The sequence below is a fragment of the Kogia breviceps genome, chromosome 6, assembly GCF_026419965.1.
Source record: "Kogia breviceps isolate mKogBre1 chromosome 6, mKogBre1 haplotype 1, whole genome shotgun sequence".
Lineage (NCBI taxonomy): Eukaryota > Metazoa > Chordata > Mammalia > Artiodactyla > Physeteridae > Kogia > Kogia breviceps.
This window is the reverse complement of record NC_081315.1, coordinates 62,157,323-62,183,607: the sequence shown is the minus strand read 5'-3', so window position 1 is coordinate 62,183,607 and position 26,285 is coordinate 62,157,323. Positions and strand designations below refer to the sequence as shown.

At 39.9% G+C, this 26,285-nt stretch overlaps 1 protein-coding gene and 1 long non-coding RNA gene across 11 annotated transcripts in view; one reads left to right on the top strand and one right to left on the bottom strand.

Annotated features, from left to right (window-relative positions):
• The window catches only part of RASGEF1B (RasGEF domain family member 1B), a 570,403-nt gene extending 549,061 nt beyond the window's left edge, over positions 1 to 21,342 (top strand). For 6 of the 10 annotated variants that reach the window (XM_067035910.1, XM_067035911.1, XM_067035914.1 and 3 more), the window contains 12 exons: positions 252 to 374; positions 734 to 871; positions 6,579 to 6,791; positions 7,283 to 7,357; positions 8,747 to 8,842; positions 8,959 to 9,061; positions 10,541 to 10,620; positions 10,766 to 10,861; positions 15,829 to 15,924; positions 16,292 to 16,415; positions 17,574 to 17,646; positions 19,960 to 21,342. In XM_067035910.1, the coding sequence (XP_066892011.1) occupies positions 252 to 374; positions 734 to 871; positions 6,579 to 6,791; positions 7,283 to 7,357; positions 8,747 to 8,842; positions 8,959 to 9,061; positions 10,541 to 10,620; positions 10,766 to 10,861; positions 15,829 to 15,924; positions 16,292 to 16,415; positions 17,574 to 17,646; positions 19,960 to 19,984 (1,242 nt within the window). In that variant the 3' untranslated portion in view covers positions 19,985 to 21,342. The remainder of the gene's footprint in view (positions 1 to 251; positions 375 to 733; positions 872 to 6,578; positions 6,792 to 7,282; positions 7,358 to 8,746; positions 8,843 to 8,958; positions 9,062 to 10,540; positions 10,621 to 10,765; positions 10,862 to 15,828; positions 15,925 to 16,291; positions 16,416 to 17,573; positions 17,647 to 19,959) is intronic. The other 4 variants (XM_067035912.1, XM_067035917.1, XM_067035918.1 and 1 more) reach the window with 2 other exon arrangements.
• Positions 21,197 to 25,672, bottom strand: LOC136794365 (uncharacterized). The gene is made up of 3 exons (XR_010841038.1): positions 25,554 to 25,672; positions 22,673 to 22,814; positions 21,197 to 22,220 (listed from the first exon to the last, which is right to left on the bottom strand). It is a non-coding gene; the product is annotated as an uncharacterized lncRNA (long non-coding RNA).
• Between the last annotated feature and the right edge of the window lie 613 nt (positions 25,673 to 26,285).

The following is a 26,285-nucleotide window of genomic DNA, read 5'->3' as shown; positions in this document are numbered from 1 at the left end:
GAATAATTTAGTAGCTAAACTTACCCTGTACTTCTGTTATTTTTAGTATGGTTTAAGGGAAAATATATATCACAAAGTAAAGGAGAAATCCATCTTAGGTTGTTTTACTACTAGTAAGCATCACTTTTGAAACTGTAGCATTTTAACTCTGCTGAAGAGAACTTAGTGATATATGATGTATAATATATAGGAAAGATACTAGTTTCAGAGAGAATATAACCATGATGACTTTTTTTTTCCTCTTGCCACAGAGAACGTACATATTTACCTTCCTACTGAGTTCTCGGTTATTTATGCATCCGTATGAGCTAATGGCCAAAGTCTGCCACTTATGTGTTGAGCACCAGAGACTAAGTGATCCTAGTGGTGATAAGGTAATGATACCTTATTTGAACTTAACGTTTTCTTCCATTAAGTTTGGTAGCTTTATGGCTTAGATTTTGTGAAGTTGGTTTCCTTAAGTAACCATAGCTTCTCCCCAGGCTGAGGTCCATAAATGGTATCATGGCTATGCAGAGGGAATTGGAAAGGTATAAAGAACAAATATAAATCTAGTGCCATGGAAAATCCCTCCGTCCTGCCTTAAGTTGGTAGCACTTGACATTGACTTGGGAAAGGGGGACTAGAGTCTTCTTTAACCCCAAAGACTTTGCGCTAGAAGTTTACCATTAACCCTGTTTGTAATTATTTATTTGATAGATATCACTGAATTTGATTTGCTTTTTCTCCCTAGAATCAGATAAGAAAAATTGCACCCAAAATTCTTCAACTCCTGACAGAATGGACAGAAACATTTCCTTATGATTTTCGGGATGAAAGAATGATGAGAAACTTAAAAGATCTGGCTCACCGAATAGCCAGTGGCGAGGAGGTTGGTAACCTGAATTTAGTACAATTACTCGAATTTCCAGGCAGGGTCTTGGTGAGAAGTGGTGCTAAATTATGCATCGGCATTTCTACTGCTTCGTTTCTGTTGTTGCCTTTGGGCAAGTCCTCTCCATAGCATACTGGTCTGTTTGGTGTGTCAAAGGGGGATGATTATACAATACCACTTCAAAGGGATGTGATCTAGAGTTTTATGTGATTAATTTGGGGGTATGTTCATGTCAACTCAAGCACAGGATTCATGATGCAAGTGTGTTTTCATTTTATTTTATTTATAACTTTCTTCCTTCCAAAAAGATTTGACCTAGCAAGTTAGATTATAAATATCACATTAGGAGATATAAACACTAATACATGTAAAATAACATATTTATATATTAACAGGTAATAAATAATATATTAATAAATCAGAAATAGAGAGTTTGTATCATGGAAGGGAGAAAACAAATGTGCTACTATTGAGAATCAGTAGAGTAGGACAAGATTGCTGTATTTTAACTGTAAGCTCCAGGTAAAAGGGAAATACAGTAGGTTATGTAATTTTCACTGTCAGAAAAGAAAAAGCATAGTAATCCTTCAAAGCATTAAATTAAATGAAATTTTTACAAAATTTCCTGCAAGGACTTTGTGAATGAGATAATGGAAGCTGCTCTGTATAGTGTTTGTAACAAATGCTCCCTGATAAAACCTGAGGCCGTAAGATTAATATATAAATTAGCAAAGGTAATTCTTTAGGAGTGGAGAAGACAAAGAAAAAAGGATCCAAGTCATGTGCCTGGAAGTTGATTCAAGGCTTAGCACCTAGACTTAGATGGAGATGGAAAGTAAGTCTGTTAGATGATCTTTCATAAATATCACTTCCCTCAATTGAGCTACCTAGCTGTGACAAATTCAAGGTTATCCTCTTTGAAGCAGGCCTGGAAGGCTGTTACTCTGTTTTGAGGCTTGTTGGGCAAGGATATCTTTGTAGTTTCCGTACTTAGGCACAGATACAGTGTTAGAAAAAGGTAGCTGAAGCATTTGGCAAGGGCTGTGATGTCTTGTTTCATCCGTCTTAAAATGCATGTTCCCATTATGAATAACCTTCCCGGAGAAATCATTCTTTCAGGGCTGTGCTGTCAAGATCATGGAACAAGACACCTATCTGGTCTGTCTACTTCTGGTGAAAACATTTTAATACTGTTTCCCCTAATTTTAACAAAAATCAGATAAATTATATAAGATTAGCACTTGAAAAATATGCACTTGCTTCCCACATTATGTTTGCATGAAAATGGAATTAACCCTTTTACACTTCCCCTATGACATTATATTGAGCACTGGCGCTCAAGAGAGCCATCACTTCTGCAAAAGCCTACATGAGTTGTTCTCTGGGTCCTTCTGCAAGTTATGACTATTCTAATCATTTTGCTAGTTTGCGTGTAACGGGTTCTAGCAAGGTAGGAATTGGTAGGTCCGTCACTCACAAAGGCAAAAGTTAAGCATCACAGTTTTGTAGTAAATCTTTCCTTAGAGGGGAAGTTGCTTGGCAAGGTGTTGTGTTGCTTGGCAGGGTCAATGCTGGCTCCGTGACCTATGTTTATGGCGGGCTGCTCAAAAGATTAGTGGCATCCTAAGGGCTTTTTCTCGTGTGGAGGCTGAGCTCTGAGTCAGGCAGTGCTTCACTTCAGTTAAATTCTATTTCAGTCCTTAACTTGATATGGCAGTCAGCTTCCCTTCCTTCTGTTGCCTTTTTAAAAGGTAGGCATGACAACTTGTTTTTCCCAAAAGGAACACCTTAAAAATCTTTTTCAGATACAATGCCAAATGGATGGCTTTTTGTCCTTCTTGTCATGGGAGTCCATGAGGGGGGTCGCTTCTATCTGTGTTGGCCAGATTGGTTCCAATCTCTTTTTAACAGGATCAAGCCACTCAAGAATTGAATGGAACCAAGCATGGGGACCAAATAGCCTTGTGCCTGGGCTTCTTATCAGCTGTCCTGTGTTAATACCAAATCCTTGATAAACCTGAGATCTTCAGATGGTTTTGAGTGTGAGAAAAGATGAGAAGATAAGCCTAGGGCTTGAGTGGAGAGATGCCACCTGCCATGATCAGGTTGGGTTTTCCAGTGAGATTGTATTCCTTTAGTCACTTCTAGACAGTATTCAGAATTGGGTCCACGTTTGGCAGTGGTTGATTTGAGTGCTTTGGCAAGTCCCCTAAAGTCTCTGCTCCTTCTTCATCTCTAACTCATAGAGCTAACCTCCCTGTAGTAATGTCCCTTTCAGCCCTAAAATTTTGTGGTGGATGCTCTTTTCCTCAGTTCTGTGCTTGGGAGGGCACTTATCTGCCATGTGCTTAAGTGTCTTTCCTTGCAGGCACCTTCCCTGGCCTCTCCAGCCATGGTCATCCCCCATTATTGGCTTTCACCACCCTTTCCTTCAGATCACTCTGTGATTAGTAATTCCTTTCTTTTTTTTTGTGGTACGCGGGCCTCTCACTGCTGTGGCCTCTCCCATTGCGGAGCACAGGCTCTGGACGCACGGGTTCAGCGGCCATGGCTCATGGGCCCAGCCGCTGCGTGGCATGTGGGATCTTCCCAGACCGGGGCCGAACCCGTGTCTGCTGCATCAGCAGGCAGACTCTCAACCACTGAGCCACCAGGGAAGCCCAGTAATTACTTTCTTTATGACTTGTTTTTCCTCATTAGACTCCGTGCTGTGCTCCTTTTGTTCAGATAGCATCCTTAACTCCTAGCCCAGTATCTGGCAGTTAATAGGCACACAGGAATGTTTGAATGAATGAATGAACGAACAAATGAGTGAACAAACTAATCAGTTACTGGAATAGGAAAAAAATATTTCCCTCCACTGAAAAGTTATCTCCCTCCATGGGAAGGAGTGTGCACTTGGCTTGGGACTTGCTGCTTCTTGCCTGGGACGTTAGGGATTTTCTTTGGCAGTCAGTGGATCCAGGTGTGCCCTATATATAATTTAGTTGAGTTCTTCTGAATCTGCTAGGACAGTTCCACATAGTATGGCTTAGTATGTTTCCCCCCGCTAAGGATTTGCCAAAAATGAAGAGGTTTATTAGGACTTGACAGCAAGAAACCCGAAATGAAACTGATGATTCAATTACATGACAAATGACTATAGTGGGTACAATGCAATTTTCTCTTCCTTAGGGGGCCTGTCTTTATTTGCCAGGTAATTACTGTCACTGGCATTTGACGTTATAAAAAAGAATAAGTACATATTTGGCAATCCATGTTTCAGTAAAAAAGCATGCTTAACAACACAAAGCTTTGGTTTCTCAAATGGAATTAAATGGCAGCAGCAAACTTTTTAAAGAGGTCACACACATATTCTCTCTCTCTCTCTCTCTCTCTCTCTCTCACACACACACACACACACACACTCACGTTCTTTGTTATTTGAATAGCTTTTCCCCTATACCCTATTGCATACATGTTCTCCTCATATTTTGCTGCGTTTTGCTCACTAGCTGAATCCTCCACTATACATTACTCTACCTCTTTCCCTAAAGAGCATTTTTTAAAGTGAAGCATAAGAGTCTTTCAACAGATATGCTTTGCTGCATGTCAGAATCACCCAGGGAGCATTTATTATGACATTTGGGGCAGAAGACTGAAGAAACCATTTTAAGTTCATCGATTTTTATGTAACTCAAGATTATGAATGTAGAAGAAGCAAGGGAAATAGGGATGCAGGTTTTATTTTATTTTTATTAATTTATTTTTATTGAGGTACAGTTGACATGTGACATTCTATTAGTTTTAGGTATACAACGTAATGATTCAGTATTTGTGTATATTGCAAAATGATCACCACAATAAGTCTAGTTAACATGTCACCTTACATAATTAACAAAATATTTTTCTTGTGATGAGAACTTTTAAGATCTACTCTCTCAGCAACTTTCAAATATTCAATACAATGTTATTAACTATAGTCACCATCTTATACATTACATCTTCATGATTTACTTATTTTATACCTGGAAGTTTCTACCTTTTGACCCTCCTCACCCATTTTCCTCACCCCCAGCGAAGGATTTAAAATAGCCCTCAATTTGGCCTTAACTGCTTCAAATTCCAAAGAAAGAGGCATTTTCTTTGAGTGACAACCATATTACCAAATAGATACCATCTTCTAAACTGATAACCTTAATGCTGTGTGGAAGATAGGTTCTTTGAAGGCTCAATTTTTTTAAACACTTAGGTATTTCATTAGTGACTTCAGGGTGGTCTGTGAATGTAGAGGGGGAAAACGGTCATCTAATGGACCAGTTTAAAGAACTCAGGAATATACACCAGACAAGTAGAGAAGAAGAAAAGAAAGAAGGTTGTGTGTGCCTTTTTGCCTTGACTATATGATAATTGATCATTTCCTTCTGTTTTTAATTTTCCTTGGCTTAAGTATGCAAATATCTATTCATTTAAAGTTTTATAATATGCTCTGGTAAACCAAATTACTTCCATAAAAAAAGATGGTTCTTAGACTTGTAGGTAAGATGCCATTTAATTTTCAGATAATTAATCTCAGAAAATGATATTGTGGTACTTTTCTAAAAGGAGCTGATTAGTTAGTAAAGCATGGACGTAGGGCTTTCATCTGTAAATTCACTAGGACTGTCCTCCCTTGGAGCTGTTAACCTAAGGACCACGTTAGCACTGAAGCAGCCTGTGTGCCTTTCTTTGAGATAACAGGTGTCACAGTTTACCCAGAAGGATAAGTGTTAGTTTGGCAATTTTTGCCTGAAAAAGGAAGAATAAAAGAATACCCTAAAACACATGTAACTCTACCTTAGGAATTGGTTGACTGTGGAGCTCTTTCTTGGACTTAACAACTATTTTAAAAGTCAAGAGGTTGACGTTTATCTATAATACATGCATTGCTTTAAAACCAATTTCTCCTAAGTATTGTGGTGGTAGCACGATGTAGTAACAAACAAGGTGTCACCTGGTAGTAGCATTATGGGTAGAATTGCCATGTGGAAGAGTTTGGTGAACATTAACACTGACTCATGAATGCAAAAGAAATGGACATGAACCAACTGGAAGTCAGATACCAAAAAGGAATATCCACTGGTTTTTTTGGTGGTAACTCATGTTGTATGTGGAAGTCAGGAAGGTGGTTGGGGCTGAGTGGGAAGTGATGGTGTATTTCTGTTAAGTAGCTGTCTGTACACTTAGACTAATGAGATTGGTAATGCTAGAAGGAGAAAAATCTAGAAGGGGACCCTAAAGGAAAAGAATTAGGAAAAGGATGCTCTGACTTGAGATCAACACATTTTAACCTACTAAAAGAAAACCAGTACATTGCTATGCCAGCCCAGAGAACATTAGTTATATGTGGTTCTTCTTCTTCTTATTATTATTAATAATATTTATTATTATTATTCCCTCAGTAGCTCATTTAATCATCCTTGTAGTGTTTTCATGGCCCAACTTGAATTGTACTCTCAAGAGCAGCCTGAGAAAAGAACTAAGTCTTACAAGTCTGAAAAGACACCTTATGTGTATGTGTCTCTTTTAAACTGTTAGAGCGAAGCTGAATCCTCTAACTGCCCTCAACCAAGGTGGTTGTCCAACATGAAGGTAAAAGCATTGAAGTACAGAGTCTCTGAGTTTGCGTCGTGGTAAAAATAGACAAGCAGAGCAAGGAGGTAATCCTTTGCTTGTTTCCTGGCAGACATATAGGAAGAACGTCCAGCAGATGATCCAGTGTCTAATCCGCAAACTTGCCGCGCTCAGCCAGTATGAGGAAGTCCTGGCAAAAATCAGCTCCACGTCAACAGATCGGCTCACAGTTCTCAAGACCAAGCCACAGTCCATACAAAGGGACATTATTACTGTCTGCAGTGACCCTTACACGTTGGCCCAGCAGCTGACTCACATAGAGCTAGTAAGGCCATTGTCATCCTTGTCCTTTATAACCCACACTTGATTTGCTCTGACAACCAGACAGTGTGTTCGTCAGCAGTAATGTCAAGGGAGAGGTTAGAATAATCCAAATGGGAAATGATCTATGAAATAGTTGGAACGTGTTTTGTTTAGACATTTGAAGGTGACTATTTCTGCTATTTTGGGAGTTCACTTTAAAATAAATACTAAGCAAGACTGAAGAGCAAAGGGTTTCTTGACCTTCCTCATGTTCCCCCTCTAATTAATTTTTCCATAACTCGCTCAGCCTTTTACTCTCTAGTGTAACATTGACCCAAGCAGAAAACTGCCTCTGCTCAGACCTTGAAGATGATGACAGTGTTGAGGGTTAAAGGCTTATTTCACAAACTACATTAAAAAATGAGGGTAGTGCTAAAAGTCAGGAGACAGAACGGAAAGACCATTTCTTCTCCTTTTGTTTAAGACTGTTGACCTGCTGGGTTTGTGTTTCAGGAGAGGCTCAATTATATTGGCCCAGAAGAATTTGTTCAGGCATTTGTGCAGAAGGACCCTTTGGACAATGACAAGGTAATTGGTCTACCCAGAGGTCAGCCCTGAAATTGGCAATGGAATTCTTTAGTCTATGATAGTGGTACAAGAGACAGAAATTGGAACAATTTTGTTTTAGGTTTTAAAAAACAGTTTTTTGTTTTTCATTAGCCATATCTGATTCATTGCATTTTTTTCTTGAGCCTGGTCTCTAAGTGCCTTGACGATATTCTTACCCTACCACCAACTTTTAACCTCTCTTCCTCCTTATTGGGAAATTTAATAAGCAAGTATGTGCGGGCATTTGTGGTGGTGAAGGTAGAAGATAAAAGGGTAATGGTTCTAGCAGATTAAGTCAGAAGGAAAATACGAAAGGATGATCTGCTCATGATTCAACGATAGCAGGGGCTATAAAGACAGGATGCACATCGAGTGTGCTGAGGATGGGTCTTCACTGCCTTGCTTCTTGCTCTAAGGTGAATCCCTCATGACAGGTTTGTTGTCTGATGCAGCCCATATGGAAAGAAACTGACACTAGGCATGGGCTGTAAAACCAGTATACACACACATAAGAAATTTTTCCCCCAGTGACCTCCAGGAAGTATTTCAAATTGTTAAGCAAAGACTGCATCACCCACTAATGAAAGCCCCCCTTCGGGAGTAGGGGAAGCAGCTGTTTTCCACCCTTAGAATAGTTTTGCTCAGTACAGGAAGTGAAGATTAGGTTTTGCAATAGGAGGCTAGTGGACTTTTTTGAAATTTGTTTGTTTCATTTGGAAGGAAGGAAAGAGGGGTATAATTAACCTGTTCAAGTTTGGCCTTGAACTCTGAGATGAGCTTAACTTCTTTTTTGTTTTTGAACAATATGTCACTCACCCTACTAAAGACCAGGATGATGTAGGCTTCCGTTTATCTATCTTGGAAGATATTTAGTTTCTTGCTACACAAAGTTCCAAAATTCTCTCCTAGGCTTAATTTTAAGAGAAAATTTTCTAGTCTTCTGCGCTCTCAGCTTCTCCATGCTGTGCGGACAACAATTGGTATTCATACCCCATTAATTATTCAACATTGTTTTAGAATGCAGCCAAGACCCTTTTTTTTGTTTTTGAATTGTGCTTCTGAGGACAGTTCCCCCCCACCCCAGAGTAACTTAGCTTCCTGGGAGAGAAGGCACTGTCATGAATGCAGCAGAATAGATTTCTAGACCTTCGGGTTTTCACTGGACTATACTACGAGATTTGATATTTCTGTAAGGAGAGTCAAGAATGTTAGTGGTTCCCTCTCTTTTTCCCCTCCCAACCCCCGCTCTTATCCTAGAAAGCCTTCCTAATTCACACACTGAGAATAAACGCCCACATCTGAAAAAAATGAGAGCTTAATACACTCTTTTTTTCTCCAACTCATCTACTCACTTTCCTTTCTCTATAGAGTTGCTACAGTGAACGGAAGAAAACACGAAACTTAGAAGCTTACGTGGAATGGTTTAATCGTCTCAGCTACTTGGTTGCTACAGAAATCTGCATGGTGAGAAAATGAATTTTCTCTTTCTTCTAGCCCTCTATATTATCTTTTCATACTTATTTTACATCTGTCGGGTCTACATGTTGGATAACTGCCCTCTTTTTTCTCTTTCTATACAGCCTGTAAAGAAGAAGCACCGAGCAAGGATGATTGAGTATTTCATTGACGTAGCTCGGGAGTGTTTTAACATTGGCAACTTTAATTCCTTGATGGCAATAATCTGTGAGTGTTTTCTGAGAGATAAGAGTCCTTTATTTTTATAGATCCTGTGAAATGTATCCGCTGAAAATTTACAGATAGTAGAGTTTTGTTAATGAAAACTGTATTGTTTAGTCTAGACTTGTTTCAGAACATCCAGAATGCTTTAAATATCCAAATTGGTACAAGTATGTATAATCTTTTTTAAGTATATAAGAATTCATGGAATACATTTAGTCAGTTTATCCTCATCTGAATATTTATGTATAAAGGCTTATATGTGAGGTATGTGCCTAAATTAAGGATTTTAGAAAGTGTTTGAGTAGCTTGTGTATCAAGCATTATAGAAACATATGATCTGGGACTAAATCAAATGATTCCATCAGCAAGACAAGAGGGCAGCCTGAGAAACTGGAACATTTTCTGACTACCCGAGTCACTAGTACTTATCATCCTCCGACCTTATTAGCCCAGCATATAAACTTTGCTCCTCCTCTATATCATGGGGATTTTAATGCCAGTGATTGTTCATTGTATAAACATAGGGCAGGGGGTAACACTGTGTCTTGGTTTTCCCAATTTATACCTGTTTTCTTGGCACGATCATGGTTAATGACTCTTTCATTAAAAAATATTCTAATTTATAATAAATGATAAATGATATGACTATGCTACACATTTTAGGTACTCAGTAAATATTTGAATATTTGCCTGACTCTTCAGAGTCAGGGTCAGTTTGAAGCCAGAGAATCTACCAAATTTAATTCAATAATTTTGATTCTAATAAGTCCCTCTCACCAATTCTTTTTTCCATTAAAAAGATTCTTTTTCCCCTTTATCTCTCCCGTAAAAATACTGGCCAAGCTTCAGGTCTCTATCTGGCTTACTCCATGAAAATAGTGAACAGATGTTCATCTACATCAAAGACCTGAAAGATCCACAGTCTAGGTAATAGAAGATTATTTAATTCCCCTCTTGTACTGTTAAGAAAATATCAAGGCAATCCATTTCACGGGAGAAAGTGTTTGTAATACATCTAGCTAAAAAAGAACTTGTACTCAGAATCTACAAAGGACCCTACAAAACAATACTAAGTAGACAAATAACCCAATGAAAAAAGGGGCAAAATACTTGGACACTTCACAAAAGAAGATATACTGATGGCTAGTAAGTATATGAAAAGATGCTCTACATCATTAGTCATCAGAGAAATATAAATTAAGATGAAAATCACAGTGAAATAGCATTTCACACATGGGAGTGACTGAAATTAAGACTAGTTGAACCAAATATTGTGAGGATGTGGACCAAGTAGAATTCTCAGACATGGGTGGTGGTATGAGATGGGACCACTACTCTGGAAAATCGTTTGGCAGGTTTTTTGTATGAAGTTAACTTCCTTCCACTTAGTAATGAATACTTTTTCAGAACATAGGTTAGAATGACCTCTCTTATTTCTCTATTTCCACCTTCTTTTTCTCCCCCTCCATTTTAAATTGGAAGCTGGCATGAATATGAGCCCAGTCTCTCGACTGAAAAAAACTTGGGCCAAAGTGAAGACAGCCAAGTTTGACGTTCTTGAGGTATGTGGAGCTGCTGTTTTGCTGTTAAGTAACATTTTGTGCCTGAATTATTTGGAATTTTTTATGTGGCGTTAAAAGTAAGGTCTCATAAACTTTCTGCAGGTGAGAAGTGTGTAGTTAATACTCTCCTCTCTTTTGTCTTCAGCATCAGATGGACCCTTCAAGCAATTTCTACAATTATCGAACAGCTCTTCGTGGGGCAGCACAAAGGTCTTTAACTGCTCATAGCAGCAGAGAGAAGGTATGGGTTTAAAGGAGTTTTATTCATATTAGAGTTGCCATGTGTTGCACTGAAATGTGAACTACTGTACCGAGCTTCTTTTACTTTAGATCTAAGAAAGCAAGGACGCATGCTGTAGACATTTTTATCACTTGCCACAGAGGGAAGGGGAGTGCTAAAGGAAGGGTGGAAGGAGGAGAGGGAAAGGGAACTTGGTGGAGAAATTTGCAAATGTTATTATTGCATTATTGAAATGATTATTTTGTAATGTGTCATAGTTGCGTTTCAAGTGGTAAATATTAAGTCCTATGTTAAGATGACTAATAGCATTGGAGAGTAATTTGATTAAATGGGAAACAGACATTTACACTGGGAACAAGGTGACTGACTTAATGTAACCTTTTCTCTTAAAGAATTAGCTTACCTCCCATGGTTAAGTCATTTATATTCAGAAAGTAGGTTAGTTGCTGTAGCATTAGGCCTGCTGTTACTAATTGGATATGTGGGTGACAGAAAAGGTACAGTGATGATGTCTGAGAGATGAATGACCCTCACTCTATCTGCCCTGCCCTTAAACAATTTCACATTATCTTGGATCAACTGTACTTCTGACTCAGAGGGTCCTTCATTGGCACATTTCATACATAGGAAGGATAAGTCATTTTGACATTTGGAGATCATGTTATTTGAGAAGTAAATACCTGGTTGCAGTAAATGGGCTGAAGAAGGTTGCTTGATGAAAGCTATTTTCTGCTTAGAGTCTATCCATCTTCTAACTTAAACTATATCTTCAACAAATAAATGAAAATGAGGGTAAAAAATTTCAGGGCCTCTCAATCACTTCCCCCAAAAAGCTTCAGCCACCATGATCTAAAATAAAAACAAACACAAAAAGAAACCCCACCTTTTAAACATGCTAAATTGCTTCTCAACAAAATCCAAAATATCAGTTATGATAATGTTTGAGAGATATTTTAAATACATTAATTTTTTTTTTTTGATAAAGGAACAAGGTCAGAGAAGGGGTGAAGCAGAGATAACTATCTCGATTTAGCCTGAGGGCGTTTACCAGCTTTTATTTATTTTTATTTTATTTTTTTGTGGTACGCGGGCCTCTCACAGTTGTGGCCTCTCCCATTGAGGAGCACAGGCTCCGGACGCGCAGGCTCAGCGGCCATGGCTCACGGGCCCAGCCGCTCCGCGGCATGTGGGATCTTCCCATACCAGGGCACGAACCCGTGTCCCCTGCATCGGCAGGCGGACTCTCAACCACTGCGCCACCAGGGAAGCCCTACCAGCTTTTAAAATTTACCTGCCTGGGACTTCCCTGGTGGTCCAGTGGGTAAGAGTAAGACTCCGAGCTCCCAATGCAGAGGGCCCATGTTCAATCCCTGGTTGGGGAACTAGATCGCGCACGCAGGCCGCAGCTAAGAGTTCGCATGCTGCAGCTAAAAAATCCCGCATGCTGCAAGGAAGATCCCGCATGCCACAACTAAGACCCAGCGCAGCGAAAATATAAATAAAATTTAAAAAGAAGGTTAAAGCTCTTTGAGAAAGAACAAGGATGAGGAGGATGAAAAAGAAAAAAATAAAGTTTATTTGTCCACGTCCCAGTACTCCTGTGACTACTTTGAGAAAAATCTAATCAGAAGTTTTTCAAGCTTTGGGAAATGGTCACATGCATGGGAGGATCGCAGTACCCGAAAGTGTGAAGACCTGTTTTCTTCACCTCTCCGTGCTGGAAGCAAGGCTTTCTCTGCAGGACCTCCGTGAGTTAGAGGCCCTCTGCCTTAGCGAGGAAGAGGCTGTAGAATCATCTCTCTTGGTCAGGAGCTGCAGCACTGGCCAAAGTAATTCTGAAGTCCAGCCCTCCCACAAAGATCTCACTGAATGTTGTACTCGTGGGACTCTAATAGCTCTTTCCAGTATTTACCCTTTCCATCATTTACTAAATTCTGTCTGCTTTAGTTTTGTTGTTTTTTAACCAGTTTTGTGTGAGTGTATGGATTGTGTTCTCTAGTTTGTAAAACAAATGATCCCACCGCCAATTCAAAGAAACACGCCATTTCTTTTTCACAACTGGTCTCAAAGGCTATGAATGAAAACATTTGGGGATAAAAATTCATCTTTATTCAAGAGAATTGGGATTCTGTTTTCTTTTGTGACGTGAGGGTAGACTCTCTTTATTCCTAAGTCAGTTCCTATTTTAAAGTCTTACTGGCATCATGAATAAAGTAATATAATCTTTGATATTCTTTGAATTATGTTTAGGTGGCCAATGTGGCACATCTCTAGGTACCATATAGAAAAAAAAAATCTATCTTTCACATTGGGGCCATTAACTGATCTTTAAATTGCTGTTTTTTTCTGTGAGTCCTTGTGTCTCCTGGTCTTTAACCACTTCTCGCACAAGTGCATGGTTTTCAGTCCTTTCACCATTCCATTTCTGATCATCAGCATTCATTTCTAGTTGTGGAACTGATAATGCCTTTAAGGTATAGTTGCCAAGAATATTGTGAAAGGGAATTAGAAAACATTACTACTTGAGACGTTCTCCCGCTAAAGCGTTCATTGAAAGACCTCTCAGAAACCAAACTTTGGCTCATATGGTAGCCTGTTCATCCACCTTCACTCTGGAAATCCAAAGTCCTTATAGTCTCCCGAGTTTTATAGTGGTAGATTTATGGAGGGGCTGCACATCTGAAGGGAACCATCCACGAGGAAAAGACAAGTTGAAGAAGACTGTGAGACTTCAGTCTGGCATATGGGCATAAGGAACAGCGCAGGAATTATCATAAGGGAGATTGTTTCTATCGCTGTGTTCTTGGAAGTGTGGTTCAGACAGTTAATAGTGGATCAATCCAGCAATCCCACTTCTGGGTATTTATCCGAGGAAAACAAAAACACTACATATTTAGAAAAGATACATGTACCCCCTTGTTCATTGCAGCATTATTTACAAAGCCAAATACAGAAACAACCTAAATGTCCATTGATGGATGAATGGATGAAGAAATTATAGTGTGTGTGTCTGTATATTTATATATACACAGATATATATACATGTATATAGTATATATACATACAAGTATATATACTACAGTTTCTTTATTCCACTATATATATATATATATGTATATAAAATGATTCATGTGATCAGCACCACATGAATTTCACAGCCCAGCACTACAGAACAGAGCACAGAAGTAAAGTTCTTGCTTAAAAGCTGTTACACTAGGCAGATACTGCATCTTGATAATAATTCAGTCCTCATTTTCCTTATGATGATACATCAGTAATACTTGTTACCTTGTATGGGGCCCATTGGCTTGGGGGGAATGCTTAATTGAGGTCAAACCTGTGTTGTTGAATTTAATCCTCACCACAAGTCAGTGAGGTACTGTTCCCATTTTAAGGTGAGGAAACTAGGCTTTCTTAGCCTTATACCAGGGGTTGGCGAACTCTTTGTCTTAGGGGGCCAGATCCTAAATATTTTAGGCATTGTAAACCATACCGTTTCTGTTGCAACTACTCAGCTCAGATGTGGTGGCACAAGAGCAGACATAGACGGTATGCAGTGAGTGGATGAGCATTCCTGTTTTCCAGTAAAGCTGTCTGGACACTGGAATTTTAACTTCATTTAATTTCATGCTCATGAAATATTATTCTTTTGATATTTTCCCAGCCATTTAAAAATGTAAAATGTATGGCTTCTAGGCCATTCCAAAACAGGTGGTGAGGTGGGCTGGCCCTCGGGCCACAGGTGGTGGACTCCTGGCTTGTACGTCCAATCAGTTGTGGAGCCACATTTTAAACTGAGATCTAGCAGAGCCAAAGCCCAGCACCCCCCAGTGACAAGTGGTCTTGCAAAGAAGTGAAGTTCGGGTGTGCTTTTATCCTTGTTACCATGGTTAGTTCTAAAATAATAGAGATGTAGTCAGTAATCTTTGAAGGAGAAGGTAATGAGGGGATCTTTATGAATTCAGTTTAGAGACTTCCAGACAATAGCAAATAATTATATTCAAAAGCACTGTCAAAATTGAAGATTCATTTTGGCTATTTTCAGAGATCAACGAAACAAAAAATAATCAAAGGCTATCTTTTTTTAAATGACTTTAGGGGAAAATCTGAATTTCCCCCAGAAGTGAAAATTGATACTTAATGTTTTTAAGTATGAGCCAAAATGTATGTTTTCCAGACCTGTCATTCATCTAGTATAGGTGTACCACATGAGTCATAAGCTTAGGGAGCCTTCTAAAACCTGCTGTTGGATAAACAGCATAGGTCCACGATTTGTGTAGGCAGCATTATTTACATTGTAGCACATTTAGAATCTTCAAAAGCATGTTGGTGTTTGAGAGAAAGTGGAAGTTACAAAGTGGAAGAACAAAGAGCTTTGTTCTTTGTTCATTCTGGGCTTCTAGAATGTAGAGTACACTCTCATATGTTATCTTGAGCAGTATCTTCAAGGGAAAAGAAAATGTTCCTCTAAGAAAAAGTTCATCTAAAATGTAGATGTCTAAACGATAAAAACAGTACAGGTTCTCACAGAGAGATGGGTCTCACATCTTAAGCTCTTAGTACCTGCAGTGGCAGGTATTCTATTAATATTTTGCTCTAACTAAATGAGAAGTCAGAGTTCTTTTAGATGTTTTCTCTTTGATTATAGCTAGAACTCTCAGATCTGATTATATGCTATTGCCCTGAGAAAATTGGGGGAAACTAGCAACAATGTGAAGCCAATCCACCCCCCAGTGCTCCCATCTTTGCTGCATTTTGGTTATTAACAGCATTTTCATGTTATGCAAAACTACATAAAGAAGGAAACTGCTCTCATGGGAAGCAAAGAAAACACTGTACCTGTCTTAATTAATTATAGCCTACTCTGTAATCCAGAGTCAGTGCTGTTCATTAACTTCTTATATTGTTTGATGCGAGTCTAAATGTTTATTTGCCCAAAACAAACCAGAGCTTTTTGTTTTCTCTAGATTGTGATACCATTCTTCAGTCTTTTAATCAAAGATATTTATTTCCTCAATGAGGGGTGTGCCAACCGCCTTCCCAACGGCCATGTCAACTTTGAGGTAAGGCTGCAAGATCTGAGCCCAGAAAAGGACTAGCTTCTCCAGCAACTGTAGCGAGCCCAGGCCATCTAAGCTGCTTCTGAAGTTCTTGAGCCAAGTTTTCTCTTTCCCTACTAATTTGTAAGAAGATAGCAATGCTGACTAGAATACATTAGCTGCACCATTATTATAAATTGTTATCCAGAGGTACTTGAGTAAGTTTTTTTCTCTACCTAGCAAATAATCTATTGCTAATTTTTATTAAATTAAGAAAATGATGGAGTTCAGAAGATTAGAAGCCAGAGGAGAACATTAAATGGAGTGGTCTCATCCCAGCTCATGATTTTTGATAGCCTTTAACTTCAACTTTCATTTTATTCTTTTCTAGAAATTTTGGGAACTGGCCAAACAAGTGAGTGAATTCATGACATGGAAGCAAGTGGAGTGTCCATTTGAGAGGGACCGGAAGATCTTACAGTACTTGCTCACAGTATCAGTCTTTAGTGAAGATGGTGGGTAGCCTGTTCAGCCGGGGCCGCCACCAGCATCCACAGACCCTACGATCAGGAAATCAGCATATAAATGCTTGGTGCCTGGTTCCTCCTGTAGTGTGAGGCCTGTCTTCTGACTTATTCCATCTTAAGAATTCTCTGTTGCACAGAAAACCGTATGATTTATCCCTAAAATATTTGAGTCAGGCACTCACTATTCACCGATAAGCAGTACGTTTCTGTGTTTAAACATTCTTTATAATATTAGATCTGCAGAGCTTTGGGCACAAATGGAAAGTTATTGAAGGATTATTTGCCCTTGTTTAGGCTTGCTTTAATGGAGAAAAAAGGTGTTTCATGATATGTTGACGTTCAAGGTAATTTGAAAAACAAAACAATTGCTAGCCCCTGCTGTTTGTCAAAACAAACAGTGGAAAGTCTTAACCTGTTAAAACATTAGGGAATTTGAGGCAGAAACAGTGATTGTGTACAAAAAAAAATTGACCAGAAATTTAAAGTTTGTAAAAGGCTTGGGGATTGTTTATATTACTCTGTTATATCCTAATATTATAGAAATCAATAGCATCATTAACTATTTCTCGTAGTACCTTGGTAGTGTTTGTGATAATGACTAAAGAACATTTTGAATTAATATGACCCATTCCAGAGGGGACTTGATTATTATTAGCCTCTACAAACAGGATTAATAACAAGCTTTTAAATCTTTGGAATTCTTTTTGACTTAATATTAAAGAGAAAAACATTAGAAGAGTGAAAAATTGGCCTAGAAAACCTGACTTTTTACCTGCTAAAATGTCTTTTAAAAAGCTAACAGGAAAGGCTCCCCTTCCCATCCCCCTTCTTTGTAAAGAACATAAATGGAAGTGTATGATCGCATCCTGTGGCTTGCCTTTTTAAGCTTTTTTTGCCTCATAAATTGTCTTAGTTAACCAAGTGCCTTTTTGGCCTAAGAGGCCCTTGGGGTTTTGTTGAGATGGTCAGTCAGGGGCAAAGTGTGGTATTCTGTGTTCTTAAAGCTCCCCGGTTGTAATTTGATATTTTAAAGAGTGTGTTTTGCTGTAGGGTTTGGTTCAGGTTGAATGGGGGATGGATGGAGGTGGGTAATGTATCAGGAAAAGGCTTCAGCGTTAATGCATTCGTACTTTTGGTTGATTGTAGCTCTGTACTTGGCTTCCTATGAGAGTGAAGGACCTGAAAACCATATAGAGAAAGACAGATGGAAGTCCTTAAGGTGAGTCTCATTGCTTCTCATTGCTGTACAGACCTAATAAAGACATTGGCCTTAAGTGAAGAAAGCCACGTGCTTGTCATAGGGAGTCCCTGCCTGCATGTTCCAAGTCCTCTCTGTAGCTTATCTCCTGTTAACTGAATCTTTGTGGCTTGGAATCCTCATCGCCATCCTTCAGTTTTATTGTCTTTTTTTTTTTTTTTTTTTTTTTTAGTACTGGCAGATATATAGTGACTCTGTTCTTCTTTCTCCCATTATTTTATGGAATGAGGAACTGAAATTACCCTGTGGTATGTTAAAAAGGGCACTGACACATTTTCTTCATCTAAAAGATAAGAATTTCAGACTGTATTTCTGAATAGTTCTAACAGTAAAATCTTATTTCACCTGAGATCGAAGAGACCCAAGTACCAGCTGGGTCAGTAAATTAGAATGTCACTTATCGACTAGATTTTGGTCCCCTCTTTGGTTTGGGAGAGAGTTGGGACTTTAAATGTAATACAGAATCTCTCCAAATTTAAAGATGTTAATCTAGTAGTATTTTCAAACAAAACTAGGATAGATAAGTTTGTATTTTAACCATCTGAGATGCTTTAATGGGCAAAAGTAGCCTAGGATATAGTATTACTATAAACAAAATCGCTATATGTATATTTCTACTAAGAGACTCTGGGAACATGTGCCTCTTTTTTAAACAACAAAAAAATTATTTATTTATTTGGTTGCACTGGGTCTTAGTTGCAGCAGGAGGGCTCCTTAGTTGTGGCTCACGGGCTCCTTAGTTGTGGCATGTGAGCTCTTAGTTGCAGCATGCATGTGGGATATAGTTCCCTGACCAGGGATCGAACCCAGGCCCCCTGCATTGGGAGCGTGGAGTCTTATCCACTGTGCCACCAGGGAAGTCCCATGTGCCTTTTTGTACCAGGTTGACAAGCCCATTTTCTTTTCTTCCCATAGTCACTTGGGAGCCTTCATTAACTTGATCTTGGGCTAGGTTTCATGAGCCAGTGTATCTAAGATGTATTTGGTTTTGTGTGATTTTATTTGTTTCAAAGGAAAATTTAGGCCTGCTTTGAACCTTTCATTGAGGAGGGATGAGGTACAGAGGCATTGGAATTATTATGCGTACAGCAGGTCATGATGATAGGCAAAGGATTGGAGATATTTCTTCTTTTCCCTACTGCCGTGTGAGCCCTTGAGGGGGAGCACAGGATCTTCCCTCACATGTGCCGCAGCTCTGGACCTGCTCCTGTGCTGTTGAGGAAGGACGTTGGGTTACTGCAGATGTTGGCTGAGGCCGGGCACCCCCAAAGAGGATAAAAAAGAAGTACGCTGTGATCCTTTGCAAAAGGATCTATCCACATATGCTAAGTGGATAGATACTAAGGCTCATTATTCTAGAATGATAGTACCTGCCTGAAAACGTGTACACACATTAGTTTTGCAGGCAGTAAGATATTTTTACACAGATGCTTCTCCTGCTGGTCCAAGAGTCACTCATTCAGACACTTGGGTTCAGCAGTGGCAATGACAAATACACCTGTGAGGGGAGACACCTTTCTTGTCACTTGATATTTAAATGTTCTCAGTGGGCACCGAATGTGAACTCGTTCAGATTTACTAAATATCCCATCTGCCATGAGACCAGTATGGTTCTAAAAGCTTGTGTGTGTGTGTGTGTTAATATAAAGCCACTCAAGGTATAGATTTACCTGTAAACAAAGTTTTGGCCATTTCCACTAACATATATTTATTTTAAGTGAACTAGCAGTTCTCCCAGAAACTCTGAAGGACTTCAATGCTTAATATTTTTCTGTCCTTCTTTAAAATTTTTTTTAATTAATTAATTTTTAAATTAAAGTATAGTTGATTTACAGTGTTTTAATTTCAGGTATACAGCAAAGTGATTCAGTTATATATATATTCATTTTCAGATTCTTTTCCCTTATAGGTTATTACAAAATATTGAGTATAGTTCTGTGTTGTTTATCTACTTTATATATAGTAGTGTGTATATGTTATTTCCAAAATCCTAGTTTATCCTTCCCCCCACACCTTTCCTCTTTGGTAACCATCAGTTTGTTTTCTACATCTGTGAGTCTGTTTCTGTTTTGTAAATCAGTTCATTTGTATCATTTTTTTAGATTCCACATATAAGTAATGTCCTATGATATTTGTCTTTGTCTGACTTACTGTAAACTATGTAAAATCAAACTTCAAACATGGGAAAGATGAAACTAGTATTAGGTGAGGATTTTCCTCCTCATTCAGATCATTTGCCACCTTCCTTCTTATCTTATCTTCTTTATTACTCAGGTCCAGCCTCCTGGGCAGAGTTTAACACACGGGATACTGGCTGCTGCTAGCTGCTGCGTTCAAGCAGATCGTCGAGGAGCTGGCCTTTGTTTTAGGGCATCTAGTGCCACAAAAAATCATGAAATCCCTGCAAGCACGCTCCCTCAAGAGCAGATGGGGACCTTATTCCCCACAGATGACAGATTGACTCAACTTTTGTGAGACTGAAATGTTCACTGAGGACACTTGAGAAAGAATCCTCTAAAGATCCCAGCTCTGCAATGATTCATCTCCTGGAATTTCCATGTGAATCACAGCTCTGCACCTGGATGGAGCTTTCTTTTGTGTGTGTGTATGTGTGTGTGTGTGTGTGTGTGTGTGTGTTTTAATTTGGTTCAACATTTGCTGCTAATGGGACTTGCCCAGCTGAGTGCTGGCTCTTAGGAAGCCCATGTTTCTTTGTTAACTTAAAAGAAAAAGGGAGAAGAGGGAGGGGAAGCAAGCCCTCCATTTAGATCCCAAACTGCAGCTCAGTGGTATTGCCGGGAGGGGTCAGGCTGGCTGGATGCCAACTGCGGACTTTGTTTCCCTGAGCGCGGGCTGTGTTGTGAATTCCCCTCCTCCCTCTTCCTACAAGGTTTTGAGTTGGCTGCTGGTTAGCAAACTCCTTTTTACCCATATAAGTTATTTAATATAATAATGAAGCTAACACTGTGGTAGGAAAATAGCCACTAGAAAAAAAAAGCAGAGTTTGTCATTGGACTGTGTAACATTCTAGAAGGACCTTCTGTTTCCTTTACCCTTCTGAGCGGTTTACAACTGACCACTGTGTTCTACGGATGTGTTTTTCAGTAGTTTTTTTGTTACTTAGTTTTCCATGATGCCTATTTTTTTTTCCTCTTGTAAATTTAAATTATCTGACTTTAAGGGTCTTGGGAAAAATCCCATGGCCTAATTACAGTTTAATTTTTTAAACAGACTTATTTTTCACTACCTTTCGTAGTCTGTTGGTGACTAAACATGTGAACAGAGAACAAATTGGAAAAGATAACCCCTGCCCCCGAGAGCAGTGAACAAAACAAATGAAAAACATCTTGCTGTTGACTCAGAGGTCGAACTAATTGTGAAATAGTTCACCTTGTTAAACATCTAAATAAATTTTTAGTGGCTCTGCAAACAGCCATTATATTTATTTATTCTAGGAGAAACTAGTAGTAAACTGTGCTAATGAAAAAAAAAAAAAAAAGACATCATGTTCAAAACAGAGATGTATTTGCAAACTTAATGACATGGTTTCAGAAAAACAGAGCATGTCTGTATGCTGCACGCCATCTCAGCAGACCTAAAATGTCTCCAAGCTGTCCCTTTACAACCATCAATATATTTGACACTCTGCGGCCAGGAGTTGTGGTGTCTTTGTTTTCTTTAATGGATGGGATTGGTGGGGGGTATTGGGGGAGCTGCAATCTCAGTCATTCAGCTCAAGTGAATGGCTGAAAATGTATCTGTCCTTGGGGCAGTGGCCTTTAGGAGTATGTGCATGGGACTTGATTTTTTGAAACTCAGTCATAGTAAACAGTTAATAAGCATCACTTGCCAGGCACTTCTAAGTGTCCGGCATGGATCATCATCTTCGCTTTTTAGGCGTGGAAACAGGCATATTAATAACAATGATAATTTGTCCGCGGCCGTATAACTAATGAGAGACACAAAGATTTGAACTAGACCAGAGCCCAGCCTTGAGGTCACACTGCCAAGCCTTCTGAGACTTCAGTATAACCTCCAAGCTTGCAAGGAACCTGGGGATCTCGCTGACCTGCAGATGTGGATTCTGTAGGTCTGGGCTGGGACCCAGGCAACGCTGATGCTGCTGGTCCTGGAACCCTCGGAGCGGGGCTCCCTGCAGCGCTGCCGCCTAGTGCCTGCCTTGCCTTTCCCTGAACTCTGCACCCTGCATGTGTTGCCATGACAGCAACAATGTCCATCTTTCAGCCTTCTATGCCTGGGGGTCTTCAAATGATGGGCTGCTGGCCAAGTCTACCCCTTTTCTTTGAGCCACAAGGTGACAATTGTTGAAAAAAAATGGAAAGAAGAGGGCTTCCCTGGTGGCGCAGTGGTTGAGAGTCCGCCTGCCGATGCAGGGGACGCGGGTTCGTGCCCTGGTCCGGGAAGGTCCCACATGCCGCGGAGCTACTGGGCCCGTGAGCCATGGCCGCTGAGCCTGTGCGTCCGGAGCCTGTGCTCCGCAACGGGAGAGGCCACAACAGTAAGAAGCCTGCATTCTGCAAAGAAAAAAAAAAAAAAAAAAAAGGAAAGAAGAGTATTTCATGATACATGAAAATTACATGAAATGCAAATTTCTATGTCCATAAATGAAGTGTTTGGAACACAGATACATTCATTTGCTTACACACTTTCTCATGGCTGCTTTCTGCTACAAATCAGTCTTATAGTTGCAGCAGAGACTGGATGGTCCACAAAGCCTCAGATATTTACTTTCTGCCCTTTACAGAAAGAAAGTTTGCTGACCTCTACTCTCTAAGTGGTTGTTCTGAGCATTGCAATGAGTTTGCAAAAATGCTCTAAGGTCGCTATTAAGGCATTAGATACATAAATGTGGCTACTGAGAAATTTTTTCCTAAAGTGGTATTAAGCTTAACAAATTAGGGATTCTTAGAGTTTCTAAGGCTATTTAAACAAAAAGTCTTCACAGAAAGAGTTACCATTCTCATACCTGTCTCTTGTTTTCATGTCCAGATAAGCCAGCGGTTTAAACCAGGTACTAACTTATCTGTGGAAATCAGTCACCATTCTCTGTGCACCGTCTGTGGGTTTGGGTCTAGGTGCGTAGATCATTTCTGTGGCCGGGTGGAAGCCTGGGTAAACACAAGCATAAGCAGCATCGCGTGATGTCAGGCCCTAAATGTGGATTCAGGAAGAGTTCTGTCCAGGTACGCCCTGAATTCCTAAGCAGCAGGCTCTGAGCTGAGGCCGGAGGGAGCCTCACAACGAGCTGGGTTGGGTGGGGAAGGAAGAGAGCTCCTTTCACAATTTGAAGTGTCCTTTGCTTCTGGGGACACAGGCCCGGTTCCCCAGCTGTGGACCGCCTTTCATCTAACAAAGAAAATCATCGGAAAAGGGTTGACTTGTCTCTCTCTTTGAAGGTTTTCAGCTTTCCCTCTCCACTGGACCCGGCTCTGACACCCCTGCCATTTCCTCACCCCTCCTGTACCTTTAGCACACTTTTGCTTCTTTCTGTACTTTCTTTTTCCAACAGCTGCCCATCTGCCTCCTGCACTTAGAATCCCAAGAAAGCACAACCCAGCACTGGAAGCTGAGTTGCTAAACTATACAGGAATGTTCAACTGTAGATGATTGACATACTCTGCCTTCCACTTCGGTGCATTCTGTTTACCCTGTGGCCCATCTCAACAAAAGCCTCTGCCTCTATTCCAAACGTGTCTTGATATTCTGATGGAGAGCACACAACCAAGGATAGAAAAGAGTGTTAGGCTAATTTTTTTGGAGCTAAGGGTACAAAGGAATTCCTGAATTTGCTTCCTGGAGAAAAATGTGCTTAGTGACCTGGAAACTAACTAAACATATCAAACTCAGAGATTCTGATGGTGACTCTATTAACTTTACCCTTAAGACATTTTAAAAGGAAAGACTTTTGTCAGACCTGGGCTTCCAGAGTTTTAGTAGAAAATTGGGGCACTTCCTGGATAAGTCAAGCCAAATTTTTTTTCTAGGTTCGAATGGTTAGATAATTGCCTCAGTTCTGTGCTTCATGTAATCAAGATCACTTGACTCTACACAAGGCTAACGGAAGAGATGTTGTGGTTTGAGGTGTATGTACCCAAACCTTGCAGATTAAGGACCTGTCATTCAAAACTAGCAAATAAGGCCAGCTCCATGCAAAATAGACCCTAATTCAAAATATGCCTTAATTCTGTACTTAAGAATCAACTCGTCTTAAAGGATGCTTTTTTTTTTTTCTTTACTTAATGCAATGAGGAAATTCCCAGGTAGCCAATTCCCTCTTTAGTGCTAGCAGCCTTCAGCAGGCTTGAATCCCACTCCACAAGACTAAAACCCTGCTTCATTTCTCTGAGGTTCGATCTAATAAGAAATGAAACATCCCAATGTGTACTCACATTCTAGGCAGCATGAGGCAGCTGTCTTAGAATAGTTAGTTGTTAGCGTACTTAAGTTTAAACGTGCACAACATCCAACATTTTAGGACTTCTAGGTAATGGTTTGTGGAACACAATTCAGAGAATTAAAGAAGGGAACTAATATTTCTCAGAATAAGCAAGAAAATTATGTGTTCCTTGAAGAGTGCCAAACCATTGGGTTTTCTACCATGAAACCAAGTTTGCTTTCTTTCCCTCTTTCCACCTACACTGCTTGGAGAAAATGAAAGTTAGCAGGAAATCATCTTTCTCTGGATGAATCACTGTGGGGAAGTCAGTTCAATAGAGTGTGTTGTTAACTTGGTTGAGACACAGCAGCTGGAGGACCGTAGGCATTGTTCATTTTTCTGCAATGTGATTATGGATGCTCGTAAGGGCAGGTGAGCCATGTGGGGAGTTCGTGTGTGTTCAGTACATATATGCTGAACCCGTGAGATCAGCAAAGGAAATCCAAAGCACTGAGGGCTTTGTTTTTATTATGATTATTAATTAGATTAACACACCTCTGTGTTTATTAGTATACAGCTAATAATCATGACAAGAACTCCATCTTTAAAAACAATATAAAAATCCATCATTAAAAGAAAACCTGGGACTGACTGTTTAAGGTCATGGGATAAGTCTGAAATGCACTCTGTAAGGGTATTAGATGAAGAATGGGAGGACTGTGGGCTAAAGCTCACCCTCCCTAGATTTCTAGGGCTTTGGGGGAAGTGTCCCCACCTTTTAGACCTCAGTGTCCTCATCAGGAAGTAATGGGTCTGGACTAATTGATGAGGACTGGCGGGTCCGGATCTGAGAGTCTGTGGTTTGGGAAAGCACTTTCTCAGCTTGCTGGACAGAAAGGTGAATTAGCAAGTAAATGCAGCATCCTGCATTTGTGCTTCAAACTTCCCTTCCTCCTGCCTGGCAATTTTGTGTTTTGTTTTTTGTGTTTGAAGAGGGAAGGGATAAGAGGCTAATTGCTATTTGATTGGAGACAAAGAAGTGATAAAGGCTCAGCTACCCCCTCCAATCCCGTGCCACACAACTGGATAGAGTTCTTTACAGCAAAGAGAGATTGCTACCCAGACCAGAAACCAGAAAATACCCTCTGTGCAAAACCAGTTGTATGATTTCAAAGGTGCTAGATGAAGAAAGCATAGTTTCCAAAGACTGCAAAAATAGTTGTGTAGAATACATCTTTGCCATGGCAGCTGTTGCAATTATGCTGGTTTATGTAGAAAAAATCATATATAAAGTGCCTGTTCACACCTAGTCATTCACAAATGAATCACTATTTGGCTTAAAATATCAAGACCCAGACACATGATGACCAGAGTCCACTTCTGCATTTTGTCAAATTTCATTTCTTGAAAATGATTGGGGACCTTCTCTGAAGACTGTCTAGACAGTGGTAAACTCCTCAATTTGACATACCTTTTACAGGAAGTCCTACATGGAGGGAAACCAGCAAGGGCATGGATCAGTCTTGTGAGGACAGATACCTTCTTTCCTTGGGCTACAAATGCTCCATGAATACTAATCCGGGAAGACCTCTGCAAAAGAGAAAAGATCAGAGAAGAAAAAGGCAAACAACTCAGAGGAGGGAGAAAACCGTAGAGAGATATGTAAATAACAAATCTTTGGCAAGCGGGAGAGTTTAAGAAGAGGTGTGACATTAGCAGTGTTGGAGCTTCTGTAATACTCAAACATTTAAGATCTAATAAGAAAACAATGAAGTAAGAAATTCTGTTCTCTTGGGAAACTACAAACTATTAGCTGTTAAAATAGGTATTAGGTAAATGGATAGAACTAGATAACTAGGAGGATTTTTTTTTTAATTAATTAATTTATTTTTGGCTGTGTCGGGTCTTTGTTGCTGCGCATGGGCTTTCTCTAGTTGCAGTGAGTGGCGGCTACTTTTCATTGTGGAGTGCAGGCTTCTCATTGGCTTCTCTTGTTGCGGAGCATGGGCTCTGGGGCCATAGGCTTTAGTAGTTGTGGCACGCAGGCTCAGTAGTTGTGGCGCACGGGTTTAGTTGCTCCGCGGCAACGTGGGATCTTCCCGGACCAGGGCTCGAACCCGTGTCCCCGGCATTGGCAGGCAGATTCTTAACCACTGTGCCACCAGCGAAGTCCCAGAGGATTATTTTTAATTACAGTACTTTC